We start from the raw sequence: 25,589 nt of genomic DNA on the forward strand, positions 1-25,589 counted from the left end.
CATGACTGAATGCAAAGGTGAAGATAATACAGCTAGCCATGGTGAAGTCTGAGAGAAGCACCAACAAGCAGAACAACTGATACGAGACAGAAAACAAATACAAGCAAAGATATTTGCTAAAACTGAAAATAATGATACCATAAAGGACAGATCCTGGATCATTTCTAGGTTCCACCTAAAGGCTGTCTGCTGGCATGGTGAAATGGGGGTGAGTTGCTGCCTTGATCATCTCAAAACTAGAAATATATTCTTTTCTACTCTAGGCACAAGGCCCGAAATTTTTGGGGAGGGGCCAGTTGATTAGATCGACTCAGTACGCAATTGGTACTTAATTTATTGACCCAGAAAGGATGAAAGGCAAAGTCAATTTCAGCGGAATTTGAACTCAGAATGTAAAGACTGATGAAATACCAGTAAGCATTTTGCCCAGCGTGCTAATGTTTCTACCAGCCCACCGCCTTAAAACTAGAAATATAATATTCCTCACTAAATCAACAAGGTTGTGTAAAACCTTGTTTTTTGAAGGATCCCATTGTATTGTAATATGTACATATATCCACATATTTCATCATCATCATCGTTTAGCGTCCGCATTTCCATGCTGGCATGGGTTGGACGGTTCAACTGGGGTCCGGGAAGCCAGAAGGCTGCACCAGGCCCAGTCTGATCTGGCAATGTTTCTACGGCTGGATGCCCTTCCTAATGCCAACCATTCCTTGAGAGATATTTATAGATATATACATATACACTGTTTCTGTCTCTCTGTCATACTCTAACCCCTCATCTGACACAAGGTCACCTCCTCCAGTACCCCGCCTCAAAGGATTTTTATATAATTTACTTGGTGACCCCTCCAGTGCTGGTGCCACATAAAAAGCATCCAATCCACATTGTAAAATGATTAGCATTTGGAAGGGCATGCAGCTGTAAAAACCATGCCAAAGCTGACCCTGCCAGTGCTAGTGCCACATAAAAAGCACTAAGTCCACTCTGTCAGGTGGTTGCCATCAGGAAGGACATCCAGCTATAGAAACCATGCCAAAACAGACAGTGAAGCCTGGTGCAGCCTTCTGACTTGCCATCTTGTGTCAAACTGTCCAACTCATGCCAGCATGGAAAGTGGATCTTATATGAAGATGATAACATGCATGCATATGTAAATACACATACATTTGCATGCATGCTCATAGTCATTCATGTGCTTGCACATGCGCACAGATGTATATATTTATATACAAATATCCATGGACTCCTGGATATTTTGTTTATGTGTGTGCACAGGCATGGCTGTGTGGTAAGAAGCTTGCTTTCCCAACCACATAGTTCTGGGTTCAGTCCCACTGCGTGGCACCTTGGGCAAGTGTCTTCTACTATAACCTTGAGCCGAGCAAAGCTTTGTGAGTGGATTTGGTAGATGGAAACTGAAAGAAGCCTGTTGTGTGTGTATATATATATATATATATGTGTGTGTGTGTGTGTTTATCCCCCACCATTGCTTGACAACTAATGTTGGTATGTTTACGTCCCCGTAACTTAGTGTTCAGCAAAATAGATCAATAGAATAAGTACTAGACTTACAAAGAGTAAGTCCTGGGGTCGATTAGTTCAACTAAACATGCTGCTCCAGCATGGCTGCAGTCAAATGACTGAAACGAGTAAAAGAATAAAAGAGTATATATATCAGACGTGAAACTGACAATGATGATATATATGTAGAAATATATTCATATCACTTACTCTCACCGGCTTCTCTTCCTCCTCCCTCTCTTAGTTTCTCTGTTCAACTGCTTCCTCTTAATGTATACACTCTCACTTGTCTTGTGTTCCCCATCAGTTGCAGCCACTTGTTCAAACACAGAGCACAGATGACAGTAACAGAAAGAGCCCTGTCAATGCACATGAGCAGGGAGTTTATTGATAGAGGGATTTGCATGCCAGACATAGTTGAAAGGTTCATTGAGAAACAGTGTTTCTCTAACGAAACAGAAACCACTTGATTACAGATATTAATTGAAATTACAAAAACAAATGGGGGAAAGAGATTCTGGTGTGACATTGTGAAAAACATTTTAGTTGAAAACAGAGTGTATGTTATATAAGTGTCGTGATATTCTGAGATCCGCTACAGGTTTTAGAGATACGTAGTAATTTCCCTTGCGGGAACTATGGGAGAATATACACGGTTGTCTCCTGGAATGCCTGGAGAGGGGTCTCTACCATGAGGTTCCTCATTGTACACTAGAACCTCAGACGTTGATATGCGATGTTCATTGTGGCATCCTTAGTGGGATGTGTATGCATACATCCCCCGGCACACATTTGATGTTCCTAAAGAATAGTCAGAAAATAGCTCTTGTATGCTAAAAGTCCCAAACTTCTTCAGATATGTATGTTTTGCAGACGGCGATTTTTTTTTTAATCCATACCACTTATGTAATTTTTCAGTGTTTACTTATTTGTCATATGTTTTAAACATCTGGGATTAAAAAGTCGAATCTGTAAAATCACAGTAAAAAGATGCATTATCCCAGCTGCCCGTTTTCTTTATTTTAAGGATTCATTACCTATGATGCTTAAAGCAAATACGTCCTATTTTGGTGCATCCTCTCAAATCCTCTGTAAAACTTCTCTTATAGTCTATCTTCCTTTAACTTATCTAGTTTTCCAACTGGGGTTCCCTCTGTTGTACTTTAACCTTTTAGCATTTTAACTGGTCATATCAGGCTCGAATATTCTGCCTCTTGTTCTTGTTTTTCATTCAAACTGGCCAGATTCAGTTCCTCACAATGTCATTCTGAAAATAAATATCATTTTCAAAATCTTGATCCTAGGAGATAATGCATGATCAAGTCAAAACAATGTGAATAAATAAGCCTTACATTTGACAGAGTAATCTCTATTTCTTTACTACCCACAAGGGGCTAAACACAGAGGGGACAAACAAGGACAGACAAACGGATTAAGTCGATTATATCGACCCCAGTGCGTAACTGGTACTTAATTTATCGACCCCGGAAGGATGAAAGGTTAAGTCGACCTCGACGGAATTTGAACTCAGAACGTAACGGCAGAAGAAATACGACTACGCATTTCGCCCGGCGTTCTAACGTTTCTGCCAGCTCGCCGCCTTGTGACAGAGTAATCTCAATGCTAAGCAAGTAACTGCTCATCACCTGGAATAAAGCCACCTCAGTCAATAACCCCCCTCCACCTCGGTTGAGTGGTCTTGTTTCTTTTTAGTTGGTGACTTCGCTGGAGGTAGTACCCAGTATATCTGTCAAATGGTTGGCATTAGGAAGGGCATCTAGCTGTGGAAACCACGTTGACGCAGATATTGGATCTTGGCGCAGTTCTCTGGCTCATCAGCTCCTATCCAACCATCCAATCCATGCCAGCATGGAACATGGGCGTTAAAAGAACACCTTTGTGTGTATACACACACGTACATATACCTATATATATATATATTTCGATTTTGTATTCGCTTTGTAAGATTCGTCTGTTGAAGTGTATTTTATTGTGTCTGGTGAGTCATTCTCTTTTAGTGTCTTATTACTTAACACACACGCCGTTTCGATTTCCACTCATTTACTTATTTATTTTTTCTATAAATAAGTAATTAAGGGGAAATCGAACCGGTGATTGTGTTAAGTAATAAGGCACTAAAAGAGAATGATTCTCCCCAGACACAATAATATATACATATAGGCGCAGGCATGTGATTTCGGGTTCAGTCCTTCTGCGCGACACCGTTACTAAATGTAATTAGGAGTGAATTAATATACATGTATGTATGTATGTATGCATGTATGTATGCTTGCATGCATGCATGTATGTATGTGTGTATGTATGCATGTATATGCGCACACGTACACATATATCGTGTGTGCGTGCGTATGTATCCCTTTGCCACGTGACAATCGAAGTACGTTTGTTTACGTATCTGTAACTTAGCAATTCGACATTAATTTTGTTCCAGGTTCCTTGAAATAAATACTGGAGTTGATTCTTTCAAGTCCACCCCTGAAAGTGGTGCCCCAGCCATGCCGCAGTCCAGTAACAACGTGTTTGTGATATACTTTGGTCACCCACACCTACAGATACATAACGTGTAATAAATACTTTCTCAGTTTTCTCGTTTATTTTCGATTTCATTTCGGTCTGTGACCAAAAACCGAGGGTGGAAATAACACTATTCGATTATGACCGGGTATCCTGCCCCGATTTCTTCGGATTCCCGTGCTTTTAAAATTTTTCTCCCGCTGTATCTTTTACTTGTTTCATTCATTGGACTGCAGCTATGCTGGGACACTGTTCCTGTCCGGTTTAGGTGTAACAAATCAATCCCTGTACTTTTTCCTTTGTTCAAACTTGGTACTTATTCCACTGGTATTATTTGGCGAACCGTTAAGTTACGGCGACGTGAATAAAATCAACGGCAATTGAAAGGGACAAACAGAAGCACATACACTCATTATATACACACACTCGAATATGCATATACATACACGATGAGTGTTTTTCAATTTCCAACTATCAAATCCACTCGTAAGGTTTTGGTCGACCTGCTTGCTTTAGTAGAAGACGCTTGTCCAAAATGATACGCAGTGGGACCGAACTCGGAGCCATGTGATTTGGAAACAAACTTATTACCATACAGCCATGTCTGCGCCTATTAAACCGCTTTTTTTTTTCATAAGTCTTTTTCTGTTCAAAAAAAGTTACTTGAAGAAACGGGACAACAAATAGGCATCTATGTAGTCGCTTGACTTTTTAGGAAATAGTAGCGAAATGCCTCTCAAATCACTGCCTGTTATTTTGAAAACGAAAAGGCACTGGAGCATGAAGTGTCAGGCATATACAAAATACGGGATGGCCACGGCCGGAATACCTTTAATCATAGTTCTGCAGATGAACAGCAGCTCATGACACGGTGTGTCGACGACTAAGTCCACATGTGGTTACTTAACCTGTTAGAAATAGCGGCCGAATCTCCATAGTACAGCATCCCCCCACTGTCTTTAGAGCACAATGGATAGATATTAAAAACAGTCCTAGATATTATTAAAAAAAAAAAAAAGACGGGATGGTCACAGTTGGAACAGCTTTGATCGTTAATACATTCGAAAACTGACAGGTTTCTTACATTCGCATGTGTACATATCATACACACGTATATCTGTGTGTATGTGTATATATATATGTGTGTATATATATATTTTTTTTTCATCAGTATAATTTCGCGTTTCCGTTTTTCACAGCGACTCGCTTTGGAAAACGGAAACTAAATTCAGTTGCAACGGAAGAAAGCCTCAGCTTCGAACAAATGAATATAAACTCTACATCATGTATTGAGTGCATCTCCCCCTTCTCTCCCCGTTGGTAAATTTAAACACCACATATTTATACACAGATACGAGATCCACCCTTTTCAAACCCCTCGCTTCTTCCGCCGAACCAAGCGTATGAGATTCGATAACCTCCCCGTTTCATCGACGACAAATTCACTCGTTTATTTCTTCTTTTTGCCTGTCTTCTCAAGTCAGGAAGATCTCGGCTTAAACATTTTTTTCAGGAAATTAAAGTTGCTTGTGCTTTTAAAAAACGTCTAATGACTTATTATCACACACACACCTACACTCTTGTCGCCTTCAGGCTGTCTCTCCCTCCTCTCTTTTTTTCTCACCGTGTATATATGTGGCTGTTTATTTCTTATCTCATTCACTCATACTTCCCCTTCGTCCCTCTCTCTGTTTCTCTCCCTCTCCCCTTCTCTATTTCTCTCTCTTCCTCTCGATTTTTTTTGTCTTTCCCTCCCATTCTCTTTCTTTCTTCCCTCTCTCCATTTCTTTCTCCCTCCCTTTCTCTTTCTCTCTATTTTTTCTCTCTCCCTCCCATTCTCTTTCTTTCTTCCCTCTCTCTCCCCTTCTCTATTTCTCTCTGTCCGTTTCTCTCTTCCTCTCTAATTTTTTTTTTGTCTCTCCCTCCCATTCTCTTTCTGTTTCTTTCTTCCCTCTCTCCCTGTCTCTTACTGACACAAAAACACTCTTTCTCTTTCCCCGTATCTCTCGCTTAATGTTGGCTTTTTATGTTATATTGCTTTATTGTAAGATAGGATTTCATTAGTGTGTGTGGCAAGGACTGTATACTGTCGGTCTATGAGTGATTGTGAAGTCGGGGTTCTCTTCTGTGTTGTTTCGTACGTAATAAAGCTATAGCAACCAACGAATATTGTTGCCATATTGTGCCAAAAGGGAAAGACTCTTAATTAGCGAAGCATGCAATGTTGGTAGGTAATTTGTTCCTTCTTTTGATTGTCATTCATTTATTTCACATTTAATCTCAACTGATACACAACAGGCATTTGCTCCTTGTATTTCTCTCCCCCACTCCAATCAGTTTCACGAAACGGACAGGTCGCAATATTTATTCGAGGCCTATTAACAAATCAGGGGTGTAACATATATATATCTTAAATATGAAATTTATTAAAATTTATTATATTCAAACCAGATCTAATCCCTTCAGCGAGTTTTCGTACACACGTGTTTAAGAGACAGAGATAGAGCGACTTAAATTATTACCAAAAAAAAATATACACATTCCCTCTATGTATGTACGTACGAGTGTATATAATTCGTAATTTTATTTCTTCATAAATCTATTGTTTTTTCAGCTGTCCGAATCCAGCTTTTTTTGTTTTTGTTTTTGGTACTCTTGTGTCGTTATTTGGCGGTGCCATATTTCATAATTACTGACCTCTTCCTAGCCGTGACCCCTAAACATTTGGATATATTTTCTTGGGAGATCGGGGCAAATGACACGTGTGGTGGCGGTGGTAGTGATGATCGATAAAGTAACGTAGACGGGTGATGGTCTGTTGCTAGGGAGAAACGATACTTTAATATATATACATACATACACATATATATATATATGTATAATGCGCGTGTATATAATATGTATATATAGAACTAAAACTAGCCCACTATTCTATTAACGCACGTCGTCGCTCTTTTCTATCCAGTCACACATCAGAATTTTCATTTCCCCGCACACTGTTGTGGTGGTTGTTGCTCTTTAATTGCCGACAGCCTCCTAGATTGCATTTTTACGACAGTCAGAACTTTTTTACTTCATTTTCGTGGATGATCTGGACGACTGTGAAAGCAGTGCTGTTCCAACTGGCTTGAAAAGCAGGATGTCGGGAGAGGTAGCTGTTTACCAAGTGAGCATTTTGAATATTAATTACTCGTTTCTTTCTTGGACGGCCTTTAAACTCATATCCATCCAGCCTACCATTCAATCTAAATTGGATTTATTTAAAAAAGGGTAGTATCAAGAATCGCATATGTTTTACTTGTCTTCTCTCGAATGGTTCTGTTTTGTTTTTTTTCCCCCTTATCTGTTACTTAAGCATTACCACACACTTAAATTAGTGTTCTAGACTTTAAGTTAAGCTTTCTTTATGCGCTATCTAAACGAAAATGGCAGCCTTTCGTTGATATGTCATCATCATTCGTCATCGTTTTTGACCTTACGTGTTGTTTCTTTCACCTCTTAACTCTTCATCCCAGTTTTGAAACACTCAAAATAGGTGATAATTTGTGTTTTTTTCTTCTCTGCAGCCATTGTTGTTTGTATATGTATGTATGAGTTTGCTCAATGTGTGTAAATCAGTCCTTCGCCGCCATTGACATATGGTGATCACACGGGCATCACGTTCACCGCCACCACCACTATTATTATTATTATTATTATTATTATTACTACTACTACAACTCGTATTGCACTGGTTTGGGAACTTTATCTCATAGTTTTGTTTTGTGTTTTTTCTTGCTTTTTTCTATATATTTCTACTTCGATGTCTCTTGCGATTTCTCTCTCTCTCTCTCTTCCCCTTCCTGCAGTAGCAACACTGTGGTACTTACTAGAGAACAGTGGTCCCGATGCGCGCACTCGCGCTGGCTAGTCGTGACTAGTCGATCCTACAGACGACTACCCTAGCAAAGTAAATAAAACACAAAATAATTTTTTTTACACAAAGTAAATGATTTTTGTTAAAGAAAGTAAATAAAACACAAAGTAAATAATTTCTTAAAACAGTAAAACACAAAGTAAGGATCGACTAGTCATGACTAGTTTAGCGCGGATGCGCGACAACGCGAGTGCGCGCACCGGGACCACTGTTCTCGAGTAGTACCCGACACTGTTGCGTTTAAATCGATCCGATGCAAGAGGGATACCACTCTTTTTTTTTTTTCTTTTTTTTATATATCCTCCTATAATTACAACCGAACGTTGGATTAGGGGTGCGTGATCATTGAAAGAAAAGGTGTGTGTGTTAGAGTTTGGAGGGAAGAAAGGCTGTTTTGCTGTGTGGTATTTCGTTCGTATATGCAGCCTGAGCTGAGCGGTGTGATGATAATATATGAATTATTTGCAGTGAGCGAGCGAGAGTGAGATAGTGTGGTTAGTTGGTTGGAAAGGTGGAAAGGAAGTTGTGAAGCGGCCATAACTGACGCCCGCCATAGCAGCACGGGACTTATCTATCAGAGATTTTTTTTTTTATAACTCAAACTAACACTTTTTCTGCTTTTTTGCCATTAATTTCATTTATTTATTTATTCCTCCAACACGTCACTCAATCTCTGGCGTTTTTTTTTCTTTCCCCGTCTTCTTCGGTTGTTGTTTTTTTTTGTATTTTGTATTTATAAAACTCCTCAAACTCATACGGAGCCAACAGATCGAAATGCATACGCATCCGATTACAAAAAAAAAAATAATAATAATAATAATAATAATCTTTACTTGAAATTAAAGAATGTTGACGATGAAAGTTAAAGTTAAACAAAAGATTAAAAGAAATAAAATTTAAATTCGATCTTGGTGGTGGTCGTGGTGATCATACCGATGTAGAAGATGGACAGCTGAAAGTGTTAACGGGGTAGACAAATAAATATCTCATGGATATTAAGAAATGCATGGGAATGGTTTGCAAATACTTTAAAATTTGTGTTGTCAGCTACAGAAATTTTGATATCCGCATGTTATAAATCCCGTTAATTTCAAGGGTTGCAGAAATTAAAAGCCATTTCGTCTCAAGCATGAAGCATTTGACTTTGTTAATTACTAATTTATAATAATAGGCCTATAAGTTTAATTTCCCTCTCGGAGGGTCGGTGGGGTAATGTTGGGTGGCAGGATAAGATATTAAGTAGGAAGCCAACAAGTTGGTTATATATATAATATATATGTATATATATACATACACACACACAGACATACATACATCCATTTCAAGGCCTTTGCAGTGTGAGTGTAAACGGCCTTCACTAATATTCATTTGTGTGTGTATACACACACACACACACACACACACTTATATATATATATATATATATATATATATATATATATAGTGAGGGAATAAAATAAAGAGGGCTTATGTAATTATTGATAGCTTTTGTATGTGCGTATACGTGTGTGTGTGGTTATTTTATTTTATATATATAAAATATCTCTTTCTCTCCATGAAAATGTTGGCCATCGCTAGTGACACCAGTAGCCACGCATACACGTTTTACTTTTAACTTTTTTTCCCCTCTTCGTCTCGGTACCACGAATAAAAAGTATTTCGAGTGACGAGAAATCGTGGATTAGAAATATTTTATAATATATGGTTGTATGTTGAAGTATGTATTTTAGTAAAACTTTACATAGAAGATATGACTTTTTTTTTTTTTTTTTACTTATTGGCGGCTACTGAATAGTTTGCTAGGTTGGATTGGCTTCGTTGCCCATTACTTTGAGACAGTGGTGAATGTGGTTGGAATTAAATGCGTGCTTGTTTGTGTGTGTAAATGAAAGTTATAAGTTCTGTTGTGTGATAAATGGTGTCATCGATATAAGGGAGGGTTAAATAGGTTGGTTGTGTAAGCCACCATCAAGCACACATCCACCTCTATTACTACTGCTACCAGCTCTTGGTTTATCAACCACTGACACCCACTCGTTTATTAGGTTATCGTATCGGAAGAAGAAATAAAAAAAAAAGATAACAATGATATTTCTCATTTCTTACATAAGCGATAAATACTCGGAATATTTCAGTGCAGACTAAGAGGCCTTATGTGACGTTCATGCTTTTGGTTTTTTTTAAAATTATTTTTCTTAGACTTTGGCAACCAGTCGGAAGCGGTTTCTGCTGGAAATAGGAAGAAACCTCATTGCGTTCTTGGTTCCCTCAGATCTTAACGTTGCACAAAGCTCTCGTTATTGTCATCATCATCATCATCATCATAATAATAATGATGATGATGGTGATAACTGCTCTGCTTTTACTTTTTTTTAAACATTTTTTAAAGACTAAACAAAGATCCCCATACTGTAAAGGTGTGAGTCTTGATTTCAGTACAGGACACAATTTAAAAGGGTTTAGTTTGAATTTTTTTAGAAGTAGGGGCACTGAAATACTGGAAGTCATTTATTTGGAGCTTCATTGCTTCTCCTATCGCCTTGTAGGCTTAGAATTTGGTTGTTTCGCTCCAGGTCAACACTGATCGAGCAAACCTAATCACACACACATATATGTAATATCCAACCGCAGCTTTTTTGCTTTTCTTATGTGCTTGAGATGTTAGGACCACTTTTTCCCAACATGTCCTCTTCTAAGACGATGGGATATGATTTGAGAGGTCTGGCTGCTATTTCGAGCAGAACGACCACGTATAGGTTCTCGATACCTCAAAGGAAACTGGGTTTTTTCGCTTTTCTGTTATGTGGAAAAAATACAAGATCATCAGATGATTGCAATGTTTGTCTCGCCGAAAGTTAGTATTATCCCAAAATGAAGCAGTTCTCTATAGAAAATTGCTTTTACAATTATTTTCTCTCTGCAAAAATGGGATCTGTGCGGTGACGACCTTAGTTCTACATTCCCTTTGTCAAATACATCAAAGCAGCTACCTTCTATCGAGGATTGAACCCAGAAATATTGCTTTAACGTGTTTTTTTGTTTGCCTTTTTAATTTTTACCATGTAAATAGATAGGTCTATCCCATACGCCAGTCTAACGGTAATGTCATCGACACAAAGTCTCTCTCATAAGAGCAGAGAGAATGTTGTGATCTTCTTTAATCTGCTTTCGTAAGCGAACTGACATCGTTTTGGGCAGATTAACTCTATCTCCATAGCGCTCATTCATACAAGGCTACACATTTAAGAAGAAATTTTGTTTGAATTTAACCACATTATTTGCTTCATAAAAATTTCTATTATTGTAAATGGCGAGAGATACAATCGATTATATGGGCTGGTACTTATTTTAGGTATCCCGGAAGTAGAAAATCTGGGGTTTGAGCACTGAACCTGTAGACCTAACTATCGCAAGGCGTTTTTTGTCAACCGCTTTTCTGTGACATCCTAGACTTCTTGACTTAATGGCCGAGGGAAAGTTTAGTTTTGGTACTTCAGTAGTTCTTTTTAAATCTGTCTTTGATCTTCTTTGTTTATTTTGGTTTCCGACAATTCTGCAAAAAAGTTTTTGTACCTTTGGTTTCATCATCCTAAATACTAAAATCAGATTGAACTGTGGTTAGTTTAAACGGATAACATATGCTTTGCTGCATGTGCCCTATATATATATACACAGTGTACGTGCATAAAAGAAACAGCAGATAGAATTTCGTCCTTGCCTTCCCAAGTTATAAATGCGATTTAAGGCCCAATGTCCTCTTCTCCTTTCACATTTCCCCCTCTATTTCCTATTTTCTCAAGCATATATCGCATGAGTCCGTTTCATTCATTATTATTACTTAATAGGGAGTGGAGAGTCTCGCCTCGTCTTTTATGCTTTTTTTCATCCTCTTTGTAAGTCGGTTCCTTTTTCAACCCATTTCCTCGTTTGTGGATAGTCTTAGTTTCGACCCTATGAGTCACTTGCACAAACCCATCAACCTTAATATAATCTTACTTCCTCTTTCACTGATTTTCAAACTAAACATTTATTAAAAAAAAAAATATTGCATGTGCAAGGTGATGCAGAAGTTGGTCGATGTAAACAGGTGCTCTTTTTGTGAAGGAGACGGGTTAGGAAAGATACCTTTAGTTTTACGTATTTTAATTATTTTTACATATCGAATGTGGGTGGACAGTCATCGGTTATGTAGGTTTAAAATAAAAACAATGTCCTGTTTCATTTTCAACAGACACCCAGTGCTTTATCGCACTTGTACACAAGTTCTGTCTCTCACATACACACATCTTCAAAATAACTGTTAGAGAGTTAAATTTGATCCGTGAGTTAGAGACATAGAAAGCAGCGGTAAATGATGAGTAGATTCGGTTATCTTTTTAAGTCATGGTGATACAGTTTTAGGTGTTGTAATTAACTACTTATTATGAATTCAAACTTTATTAGATGTGGAGAGGAAGTCACTTGAATTTGTCTCAATTTCGTTTGGCTAAAAATAGATGCTACTCTTTTATTGTTGGTTGTAGTAAAGAGATCCAATTGTGCAAACAATACCATGTCCATGTACTTAAAAAATCATCCAGTTATATTTGCGTAATAAATTGAATATTCTGTGTGTGTGTGTGTGTGTAGACGAGCACATCTGTCCTCTTTACTGTATTGATATGATATGACAAGCTTAAACTCATATAATTGTTGTGAATCTTCAGAAATGAACTACTTTGAGAATTATATATTCATATTTTTTGCCTTCATCTATGTTTTTGATTTTCATCATTCAGTTCAGCTTTTATTTTCTCTGTGCATATCGCACGGGTTTTATTTAACATAGCATCTGGGTTTCTTGTTTGATTGATTTCATTGATTTTAACCTCTGTGTCACAATCTTGTGATAAGTGTGAAGAATATGTACATATGTATGGGGAAAAAAAAATTAGTCCAGGAATTAGCGGAATTATTCTCAGCGTAGGCTCAATCGATAGAAATGTATCCTTGATAGACAGAAAATGTGGTTCATAAATGTTGGCAGCTATTGCAATTAATTAATTGGGGGCGGGGACAACTAATGATGATTTGTCTATGTCCCCTGTAAATTATCAGTTTGGCGAAAGATAGAATAAGTACCAGACTTAAAACGAGTGTTGGAGTTGATCTGTTTGACTAAAACCTTTCAAGCAGTGCCCCAGCAGGGCCACAGTCTAATAACTGACACAAGTAAAAGAAAAAAAACCCAGATGTTTTCATTGTGCTTTAGTTGGAAATACTTATCTTTGTCTCAGCACTTTCTGTTTGTTTTATTATGTTCGTTTTTCCCTGCTAGCATGGGTTAGACAAATATTGTTTAGGTATTGTTTATAGCTGGACGTCCTTCTCGTTGCTGTAAGTGTTAACTTTTTCCAACAAGGAATCTCTTACGCTACACAATGCTTTCGAAGTTACAAAGATCAGCAGTTTATTTCTTGGTTGGGAAAATGATAACCACATGACTGCTTGCTGCTCATTGATTTTTGGAGAAGCACAAATGTAAACATGGTTAATAACTTGCTTCCTCACCACATGGTTTTGACTTCAGTTCTACTGTGTGACATCTTTGACAACTGTCGTCTACTATACCCCCCTCCCCAATGGCTCACCAAAGCCTTGGAATGGATTGTGTAGGTGGAAATTGAAAAAAGCGCATTTACTATTTATATTTATGTGGGTGTCCTTGTCTTGGCATTGTGTGATAGTTGCAGACGAATGTCATTGTTATGCAGGCTGTGTCATTCATTTCTATTATTCTGTGAAAATCATGTCTGGCCATAGGGAATTATTACCTTGCTTGGAAACAGGTGAGGGTTAGCAGCAGGGAGGGCATCTGGTCATACAAAGTCAATCTCAGTCGACTTCAGCTGACCAATGCAAGCATGGTAAAGTAGGTGTTAAAATGCTAGTAGTGGGTCCTTTTGGTTTCCATCTATCAAATCCTCTCACGGGTTTTGCTTGGCCTGGAGCTATGGTAGAAGGTGCTGAAAGTGCTGTGCAGTGGGACTGAACCTAAAACCACATGGTTGGGAAGTGAAAAATGCTTTATCTTACTGCCATGTTTATGTTGAATCTTTAGCTTCTTATTTGCTGAACTGTTTATACATTGGTGGCAACAGTTTGATATGATATTGGTGATTTAGTAGGTCACTTGTCAGGGTGGAGGCTATTATGTCCAATAGTAATTTATTGAACACTGAAGACAAGTGTCATTAAAAAAAACAAAACCTCTTGTTATTTTTGAAGATAACTGTTAAATGTATATTTATTAGTTGGAGACCATTTTCCTCTGACTAGAAACTATAACGACTAATATGTTCTCATATTTTGTTGTGATACTCGGTGGGGTTTGATTTGAAATTCTTTGATGTTAGTTTTTTTTTTTTTAAATTGATCTCATTTCAGTACAGTAGTCCAAAGCATAGATTCACATCTACTGTCATAGGTTATTTAAAACAAAACAAAACAAACACCTGACAGGTGTGGCAAGAATGATTTTATAGACGTGTTTATGGCAGTCTGCTTCTGCTGTGTCATGTAATTAGAGCTTGTTAATTGCCTCTCCTCAACCCCTCTCTTTATCAGTTAGTTTAGATTTCCCCTCATATTTTCTCAGATCAATTAAAGAACCTGTGTTCTTATGAATATAAAATTTGTTCCAGTTCCCATATTTTCTAGTGACATCAAAGGAATCAATAAAGAAAATAAGGCCTGTGATAGAGAGAGAGAGGGGGCAGAGAAAACTAGGAAGCATAGAGAAAAGAGAAATCTGTACCATGATTAGCTGAGATTGTACTTTATGAGATAATACCTCCTACTACTGGTGAGCTTGGTCTTAATCAAGGCTGCTAATTCCAGAAAGCAGCAAATTAATTAATAAAACAAGAGTACTCAGAAACCTGGACATTATCAAAGAAGCTGGAGAGGCAGTTGGATGGAACTTACACTCGCCTCCTTATGAGAGCTCAAAATCTCTAGTGGAAGCATCATCCAACCAAAGTACAAATATATGGGAAACTACCACCTGTATCATCTCTTGTGAAAGGTAGAAGAGTCCAGTTTGCTGGACATTGTTGTAGAGCTGAAAACGAGGTAATTTCTACTCTTCTCCTCTGGAAGCCATCTGCTCGCGATACCTGAGGGCGCACACTCTCCTACCCTGATGTAATCTCCAGGGATACAGGCATCCAGCAACAGGATCTCCGTAACGCTATGATGGACCATGAAGTCTGGCATAACATAGTAAATTCCATTGTTTCGACCGCTGTCGAACAATGATGATGACTCAGTGAGTGCAAACCTTCACCAACGCAACACCAGTGTCCTCTCAACAATTAGCCAGAGATGATTTTTAAAATGAGAATATCGGAAATAAGCTCAACTGCTCTTACAAATGGGAATACTAAAAATTAACCTGACCACTTGAGTAAAAAAAAAAAATAAAACAGGAAAAATAATCCAGAATCCTTGTCTGGTACCATATTGATCCCAAAATCTAATTGGTTCGTGCCAGTCACGAGGCCAAATATTCCTGAAAGTTTCACCCGAATCCATCCAGCGGTTCTTGAGATATGTTGTCCATGGACTAACATACAAACACAACTGAAAACAATACCTCTGCCTTCGTTAAGGTGGAGGTAATAATTAAAGTTGATATTCAGCATTTTCATGGCACCATTCCTTTTTCCATTGACTGGATAATTCTGTCATTCTGTGTTCAGTTCTGACATGCAAGCAGCACATACCTTGGTTTCTCATTTACTACTCTTTTGTCTTTAGATTGTGGCCATGATAGAGCACTAGTTGAATGAATCAACCACCCTAGTACTTTTTTTTAAAGCCTTTTAATTTTCTTGGTCTCTTTTGCTGCATTGCTAAGTTACAGGGGTGTAAGCACACCGACATTGGTTGTCAAGTGGTGATAGGAGACATCACAGACACAATCCTTCACTCTCACACACACGATGGGTTTCTTTCAGTCTCTATCTATTAAATCCACTCACAAGACTTTGGTTGGCTCGTGGCTATACTGGAAGACACACGACCAAAGTACCATGCAGTGGGACTGAACCCAGAACCATGTGCTTGGGACGTAAGCTTCTTACCACACAGCCTCACCTGCATCTCTACTGTTCCTTTTATTTCTTGGTGATATAGTTGAACTATCAAACAACATGCGTAGAACATCAACATCAAGGGATTTTGTCATCAGTAGGACATGGTCATTATGTTAGAATTACAACAGTTATTCTTCTCTACTCCAGGCACAAGGCCTGAAATTTTGTGGGGTGGGGACCAGTCGATTAGCTTGACACCGGTATGCAACTGGTACTTAATTTATCAACTCCAAAAAGACGAAAGGTAAAGTCAACCTTGGCGGAATTTGAACTCGGAACGTAAAGACAGACAAAATACCACTAAGCATTTCGTCTGGCATGCTAACGTTTCTTATTTCTTAATTGCCCACAAGGGGCTAAACATAGAGGGGACAAACAAAGGGATTAAGTCGATTACATCGACCCTGGAAGGATGAAAGGCAAAATTGACCTCGGCGGAATTTGAACTCAGAACGTAGTGACAGATGAAATACCGCTAAGCGTTTTGCCCTGTGTGCTAACGTTTCTGCCAGCTCGCCGCCTTATGACAGTTACTATTTCCTGTTTATCCATGCTGAAAGAAAAATACTTAATTATCTAAGTCCTCATTATTATTATTAAGGTGATGAACTAGCAGAACTGTTACACACTGAACAAAATGCTGCTAAGCGTTTCATCTGTCTTTATATTCTGAGGTCAACTTTGTCTTACTTCTTTATGGAGTTCATGTAATTGACTCACCCTCTCCCTCAAAATTTCAGGCCTTGTGCCTGTCATAGAAAGAATTATTATTTACTTATCAGGTGTCATCATCACAGTTTTAACTTCACTTTTCCACGCTTGCATGAGTTGGATTGATATTCACGAGCCAGATTTTCCACAACCAGGTGTCTGTTTTGTTTCCAGGTAAGGTAATATTTCCCCATGACCTGATATGTCCTGGCAGACTGGAAACAAAGGACACCGCTTGCATGAGGGTGACACTTGCTTATGGCTATCACACGATATCAAAGATACACACACACATAAAAGGCGGCGAGCTGGCAGAAACGTTAGCACACCGGGTGAAATGTGTAGCCATATTTCATCTGCTGTTACGTTCTGAGTTCAAATTCCGCCGAGGTCGACTTTGCCTTTCATCCTTTTGGGGTCGATAAATTAAGTACCAGTTATGCACTGGGGTCGATGTAATCAACTTAATCCGTTTGTCTGTCCTTGTTTGTCCCCTCTATGTTTAGCCCCTTGTGGGTAATAAAGAAACAGATATCAAAGATACACACACACTAATATATGACGGACTTCTTTCAGTTTCCATCTACCAGATTGACTCTCAGAGCTAGGGTGGAAGACACTCCCCCAAGGTGCTATGCAAAGGAACTGAACCTAAAACCATGTGCTTGGGAAGCAAACTTCTTACTACACGGTTATGCCTGCACTTAAGTGGGAATTAAAACTGGGTTGTATTAGTTAAGCTTGCTATTTCTTTATTCTGAGATTAATAACCTGATAATGGAGAAAATGGATCTCTATTAGGTTTGGGATGAGGATTCAGTTGTTTGATCATTTCAATTATCTGCTCATTGAATGAGTGTTCTACACACACACACACACACATTAATGTAACCCACAGGTAGAATCAACAGGATACATTGCATGATATAGTTGCTATACCTTCGAATTATACGTGCAATCTATCTGCAGGGCTTCTGCATAAGTTCCTTCTTGATTTCACCCGCAAAGCTTGGTTTGGCTTGGGGCAATGTTAAACGTAAACCTGGGCACCAAACCGTCAATCGTTAATTAACAAAGTTAGCCTTTTCATTAATGATTTATCTTCCGTTAACTTCAATTCAGTTGAAGCTAACAGATTTTATAGTTTTGGCACTTTTTAAAGGTGATTTTAGAGCAAAACTGATTTCTTTTTTTCTATAATAAAAATTAATGTTAATGGTTTATTGATAACTTTAAGGCGGCGAGCTGGCAGAATCGTTTGCATGCCGGGCGAAATGCTTAGCGGTATTTCGTCTGCCACTACGTTCTGAGTTCAAATTCTGCCGAGGTCAACTTTGCCTTTCATCCTTTTGGGGTCGATTAAATAAGTACCAGTTACGCACTGGGGTCGACTTAATCCGTTTGTCTCTCCTTGTTTGTCCTCTCTCTGTTTAGCCCCTTGTGGGCAGTAAAGAAATAGGTTTATTGATAACTTTTGTTACATTAGGAAATAATTAACTGATTGGTGGCTATCAAAGTTAACTTTTCAATTAACAGTGCCCACCTTTGGTTAATAGTTACCTGGATGCTATACATCAGGATCGAACACAGAATCTCATAATTGTAAAGTGAAATTTTTAACCATTTGTTTATACTGAATCTATTGTATACAATTTGATTATTTTGTTTTACGATTGTTTCCTATGCTAGTGTGGATTTTGCAGAAAAAATACTGAGGTCTTTCCTGTCACTAATGCTTATGTGAAATTTTAAAGTAGGGTTATTTTATTCCACTCAACTTCAAAAGCATTGTTTTCGAGAATGGTTTGTTGACAGGGAATGATAAACTCTACACCATTTGTAGTTCAAGACTTTCATGCTAATTGCAGGATGTAAACATTCATGCACACACACACATACATACATGCTTGTATATATTGTTTGTTTTTTATATTTTTCCATACTAGCATGGATTAGACAAATTTATTATTGATTTCAAATGTTGACACAATGCCAGCAATTTTGGGGTGGGGTAAATCAATATCATTGACCCCCCCCCCCCCACGTACTCAATCAGTACTTATTTTATTGACCCTGGAAGGATGAAAGACAGTTGACCTCGGCAGCATTTGAACTCAGAAGTAAATATGGACAAAATGCTGCAAAACATATTGTCTGACATGCTATCGATTCTGCTGGCTAGCTGCCTTAGACAAATATATTATTGAGCCCTTGTTTTACTGCTAAATACCCTTCCTTTTGCTAACCCATAACAAGTTTTTTCATGTAAGTGAACTCTTATTCTACACATCTTTGAAAGCACAAAGCCAGTGCTTGAATTGTTGACAGTAGCGAATTTTTTTTCTCGCCAAGAAGCACAAATGTGAACATACATGCACACACATGATAGACTTCCATACAAATTCTATCACTTCCGCTCACAAGATATTGGTTGCTCTGAGGCCATTCAGGTACTAAAGCCTGAAACCACATACATATAAAGTGAACTCTATATCGACACAGCTGTCCCATCGCTACTGGCAAATTTCATTTTTTCTTAGTTGTAATAATTCGAAAAGATCCTTTTTTTTTTTTTTTTGAGATAAATTTTACAATAGCTCAGTAACCAGTTTTATGATTTTGTTGAAACCCTTAACACAGGTTGTAAGGTTCTCTTAGGAAATAGTGAATCTGAGAAAATACTGTTGCAGATATTAAACTGGCTCTTTAGCTAAGGTATTGAAATTATGCATGGTTGGCTAAATTCTTCTCTGGTCACTGTTTTCACATGCTCGTAATCAAGCTTTAAGTTATTAATCAATGGTATTAGTAATATCTAATATTTGCCTAGTTTCAGAAACACTAATCTATCTCTTGTCAGTCTGCTCGTCTGCCTTTGTATGTATCTGTCTGTTTTTGTATGTACCTATCTGTTTATCTCTCTTTACATACGTATGTACACTCACATAAATATGTGTGTACACCAGGTTTTAAGCTTCTAATCTGAAATTTTGAAATATCAATTTAATGCATTGTTGTACATGAAGACCCTTCTTATAGATTTTTGTTTTCATTGTTTCACAAGTATGGAATAGAAACCTTATAACCATTTTGTGGTCTCACCAACATTTTATTTAGATAAAGGTGTCTTTGTTTGATATGCAGGTAAATATTAAATATGTCACTAATTGAACAAGTACATTGATAGCATTTTGGGCAAATAGAATAAATAGCAAAGGAGGCATTTTTTTAACTGCGTTCTCTTAATATTAAAAAGATAATTAGAAACTGGTCACAGAAAGGTAAATGTCGAACAAAATGCCATAGAGCTTATCCTTTTGCGCAGTAATTAGTTTTGTTATGACGTGTTTAGTCTGATTACCTTTCTTTTATATGGAATTTGAATAATAATCTTGATGTTGGGGGTTAGAGATCTGGATTAGATTGTTTATTTACTTGACAATATTTGCGCCTGGAAACATTAGCATTAAAGGCGGGGATCTGGTAGAAACGTTAGCACATTGGGCGAAATGCTTAACGGTATTTTGTCTGCCACTATGTTCTGAGTTCAAATTCCGCCAAGGTCAACTTTGCCTTTCATCCCTTCGGGATCGATTAAATAAGTACCAGTTAAGCACTGAGGTCGATATAATTGACTTAATCTGTTTGTCTGTCCTTGTTTGTCCCCTCTGTGTGTAGCCCCTTGTGGGCAGTAAAGAAATAAGAAACATTAGCATGCTGGGTGAAATTCTTTGTATTTCATCTGTCTTTGCGTTCTGTGTTCAAATTCCACCGAGGTCAACTTTGCCTTTCATCCTTTCGGCAGGTTGATACATTAACCCTTTAGTGTTTAAACCGGCCATATCTGGCCCAGATATTCTACATGTTTTACATTCAAACGAGCGATATCTAGCCTCTCACACCTAACCTACATTGATATTCTAAAAACAAACAATCACATCATTGAAACCTCAAAGCTATAAGATAATGCATGATTAATTCAAAACAATTTGAGTGAAAAATTATTACATTTAACAGAGTAATCTGAACACTAAAGGGTTAAGTACCAGTTGCATACTGGGATCAATCAAATTGACTAGTCCCTCCCCCAAAATTTCAGGCCTTGTGCCTATAGTAGAAAAGGATATTTGCACCGTGGGTGAGTGTCTTCTACTATAGTTCCAGGCTAAACAAAGCATTGTGAGTGGATTTGGTAGACAGAAACTGAAAGAAGTCTGTCATATATGTAAATGAGTGCCACTGTCATACATACAGTGTTGTTTATTTCCAGTGCCCTGCGAAAACATTACCTTGATTTGAAGTAGTCAAAGGTTGAGACAGGAAGGGCATCTGGTCATAAATAATCTACTTCAATAAACTCTGTCTGACCCACGCAAGCAGGCAAAAGGGGACATTAAAAGTATGATTTGCATGTTGACAGCAATGCCTGCAACAACATTGATGTTAACCCTTTCGTTACTGAATTTATTTTGAGATGCTCAGTGTTTCTTCCAATTATTTTAAATATAACAAAGAATTAAGTAAAATAACATCGTTATCATTAAGCTAGTGTTAGGGACATAAATTATGACTAAGGTTTGGTGGAAGATTTTAATTCAAAACTTTTGAAAACACGACATTTATACTAAAGAGCCAGAGCCGGTTTCAGCCGGGTTAGTAACGAAAGGGTTAAACTGTATCTGCTCAATTTGGTGGCGTTTCCTTTGGATAAACATCTGGTGAATTTCATGAATGGGCATCTGCTAGTCTTCCTTAAAAGAATTTTGACCAGTCCTGCACATACATTTGCATAGATGCATGGTCCCCCTTCACCGAGAGAACCCCTGTTCAATGTCAGTGGTATTTCAGCTTAGCACTGTAGGCTAACAAAGCAGTCTTCAGGTAACATTTTTATTACGAGAAAGGCACCATTCGAGTGTGATCGTTACCAGCTTCGCGTTATTGGCACTTGTGCCCCATGCTAGTAGGGTGCTAAGAGCACCATCCGAGCGTGATTGTTGCCAGAGCGGCTAACTAGCTTCCGTGCCAGTGGCATGTAAGAGGCACCATTCGAGCAGGATCATTAACAGCTTCGCCTTATTGGCACCTGTGCCGTTGGCATGTGTAAAAAGATTCGAGCGAGGTCATTGCCAGTGCCACCTGACTGGACCCCGTGCCGGTGGCACGTAAAAGCACCCACCTCACTCTCGGAGTGGTTGACATTAGGAAGGGCATCCAGCTGTAGAAACTCTGCCAGATCAAGACTGGAGCCTGGTGCAGCCATCTGGTTTGCCAGCCCTCAGTCAAACCGTCCAATCCATGCTAGCATGGAAAGCGGATGTTAAACGATGATGATGAAACTAATTCCATATTGTCTCAGACATTTGTAAAGCTCATGTTTTTGCTTTAACTGTTGGACTAAATCTGAACACGACAACAAAGTATGAAACCATGTTTACAATTTATTTAGGTGCAGCGGTGGCTGTGTGGTAAGAAGTTTGCTTCCCAACCTCATGGTTCTGGATTCAGTCCCATTGCATAACACCTTGAGCAAATGTCTTTTACTGTAGTCTTAGGTTGACTTATGCCTTGTAAGTTAATTTGTTAGAAACTGAAAGAAGTCTATTGTACATGTATGTGTGTGTGTTTGTACCCCAACACTGCTTGATAACCGGTGTTGGTGTGTTTACATCTTCATAAATTAGCAGTTCAGCAAAAGATACTGATAAAATAAATACCTATTTCTTTACTACCCACAAGGGGATAAACAAGGACAGACAAACGGATTAAGTCAATTATATCGACCCCAGTGCATAACTGGTACTTATTTAATTGACTCCGAAAGGATGAAAGGCAAAGTCGACCTTGGCGGAATTTGAACTTAGAATGTAATGGCAGACGAAATACGGCTACGCATTTCGTCCGGTGTGCTAACATTTCTGCCAGCTCGCCGATACTTATAAAATAAATACCAGGTTTAAAAAATTAAGCACTGGGGGTTGATTCGTTGACTAAAATTCTTCAAAGCAGTGCCCCAGCATGGCCTTTGTCTAATGACTGAAGCAAGTGAAAGATAAAAGATTTATGTAGATGTGCACCAAAAATTGTGACAGCGTGTTAGGATTCCATTCATAATTTTGCAGTTACGCTCACAGGCCCATAATTGCCACCACAACCTACACTTCTCAAGAATATTGTTATGTAATCCTACTTACTGTACTTCATAATGTTAAGTGTGCAAGACGAGTAGAGTTGGATCGTTTAGAGCCTGTAAGCGCTCTTAGTTATTTATTTTTTCTTTACAGATGTCCATTGAATCCAATGGTGACCACCTATTCCTTCATAGTAAATCCTTTGGCTCCACCTTTAACCCTTTCATTACTGTATTTATTTTGAGACGCTCTGTGTTTCTTTCAATTAATTTTAAATATAACAAAGAATTTAGTAAAATAACTTAGTTATCATTCAGCTAATGTTAGGAACATAAATTGTGACTAATGTTTGGTGGAAGGTTTGAATTCAAAACTTATGGAAACAAGATATTTGGGCTACAGAGCCAGAGCCGGTTTCAGCCGGGTTTGTAATGAAATGGTTAAATATTTGATGTACTATTCCAGTTGCAAACGGGACCTGTAAATGTTTGATTGTAAATGTATTTATGCATCTTCGTTCCTTTGTTTTAGTAGCACTATGATCCTCGCTGATGATAAAGCCTAGCAGTTCTGGCAACATGCATATACGGGGACTGTAGAGTACGATATTATTTTCTTTATGTATATTGTCTTTGTATTGTTTAAGGAGACAAGATTAAAATAACTCTTTAGTAGAAATATCTACCGATTTTCTAGCATGTGGGAGACAAAACTAAACCTTGGACATGCTACGGTTAATAGTTTACACATCATAGACGCCTCCAATCTTAGAGATGAGAGATGGATTGAACCCATTGGTAGGTAGTTTAACTCTTTAGCATTTAAAACGGCTATACCTGGCCAAATATTCTGTTTTATATTTGAATTGGCCAGATCCAGCATCTCACATCTACCTGATGGTGTCATTCTAAAAATATATAATCACATTATTGAAATCCCAAAGCTTTGAGATTATGCATTATTAATTTAAAATAATGTGAATAAATAAGTTATTACATTTGACGAAATAATCTGAATGCTATATGTGGTCTGTTTTGCACCTCGTATACACTGGGACACAGCTTGCTTGATAGATGAGGACCATGATACAGATGTTGAGAGGTGGTTATATGTATGCTTGCACACATCTTGTCTGTACAAACACACATTCAATATCCCCGACAGGATTTAAATTGTGATTTTCCATTCAATATTTCCGACTGGCTCCCGTGCCGGTGGCATGTAAAAAGCACCATTTGAGCGTGATTGTTACCAGCATCGCTTTACTGGCACTTGTGCTGGTGGTATGTGAAAAACTTCATTCAAGCGAGGTCGTTGCCGGTGCTGCTGGACTGGTCCCTGCGCAGGTGGAACGTAAAAAACACCATTTGAGCATGGCCGTTGCCAGTACCGCCTGACTGGCTCTTGTGCTGGTGGCTCGTAAAAGCACCCACTACACTCTTGGAGTGGTTGGCGTTAGGAAGAGCATCCAGATGTAGAAACGCTGCCAGATCAGATTGGAGCCTGGTGCAGCTATCTGGCTTGCTAATCCTTAGTCAAACCGTCCACCCCATGCCAGCATGGAAAGCGGACATTAAATGATGATGGTGTATGGAATATTATAGTGAAAAAGTAGTGCCAGACTAAATTCTTTACTGTCCGTGTCTATAGCTATATGGTTAAAAAGCTTGACAACCATGTGGTTTTTGGTTTCAGTCTCATTGTCCAGCATTTTAGTGTTTTCTGCTATAGCCCCAGATTGACCAATGCTTTATGAATTTGGTATGCAGGAACTTTACCAAGTCTGCTGTGTATCTGCAAAACCCTGCCTACTCACTCCTAGTTTATCCGTTCCAACTCACTTCTCACCTCATTACCTTGAGGTATCACCTGGACACCTCATCACCACTATTTTACTTCTTTGGAGATACTGTTGATTTGTTTAGGAAATATCAGTAACCAGTATTTGGAGGTTTTGTTGTTTCATTTGAGGACCCTCATCAAGCAGGCTGGTGATTGTAAATTATTGCTATCTACTCTTTCTTTCTTTCTCTCTTTTTTTAATTAAGGTATAGTGTACTCTGAATTAGATCTGATGTCTCTGGATTGAGGTTTGAGGGGAATTTGTTGCTACTTTTACAGGTGGAATGTCCTGCAAAGCTTCCCTTGTTGGCTTGTTTGGATTTTTAAAAATAAATTCCATTGCTTTAGAACCTTTCTGTGTACTCCTCTTATGGTTCCCTCAGACTAGACAATAGCGGTTAATTACGTGTAAATTAATGTGGTTAATATTTAATTTAAATTGTTGCAGGACAGTTGTTATAAAGGAAAAGTAAGGTGGATGCTCTGGTTTCCAGAAATTATTCATACATCTTGATTTGAATTCATTAACGATTTGTTCATCAACTGTTTTATGATACTACTGTAACTTGCAATTCATGGCTGATTTGGTATCGGTTTTATTAATTATAAAATTGCTTAAAATTTCTTCCTCTCTCATAATTGCGGGTGTTTGCTGACTTTAATAGATCTTATATTTAAATGCAGTTGAAAAATTCAGTGTTGTGCATTTATAATTCTATGGAGAGGTAAATTTTTTATTTTTGGATACATGCCTGTGTTATTAAATACAGCAAAACTGTCTGTTAATGT

At 38.2% G+C, this 25,589-nt stretch overlaps 1 protein-coding gene across 4 annotated transcripts in view; it reads left to right on the top strand.

Moving 5' to 3' along the window:
• Positions 1-25,589, top strand: part of LOC115210278 (YTH domain-containing family protein 1) — a 100,402-nt gene that overhangs the window by 12,959 nt on the left and 61,854 nt on the right. The window contains exon 1 of one of the 4 annotated variants that reach the window (XM_036502399.1): positions 6,119-6,289. The exons of 1 other annotated variant lie outside the window; for it this stretch is intronic. In XM_036502399.1, coding sequence (XP_036358292.1) covers positions 6,284-6,289 — 6 coding nt within the window. In that variant the 5' untranslated portion in view covers positions 6,119-6,283. Of the gene's footprint in view, positions 1-6,118; positions 6,290-7,052; positions 7,229-25,589 lie in introns of those variants that run through there. 2 more of the 4 variants (XM_036502397.1, XM_029778771.2) reach the window with 2 other exon arrangements.

This window comes from Octopus sinensis, linkage group LG4 (assembly GCF_006345805.1).
Source record: "Octopus sinensis linkage group LG4, ASM634580v1, whole genome shotgun sequence".
Lineage (NCBI taxonomy): Eukaryota > Metazoa > Mollusca > Cephalopoda > Octopoda > Octopodidae > Octopus > Octopus sinensis.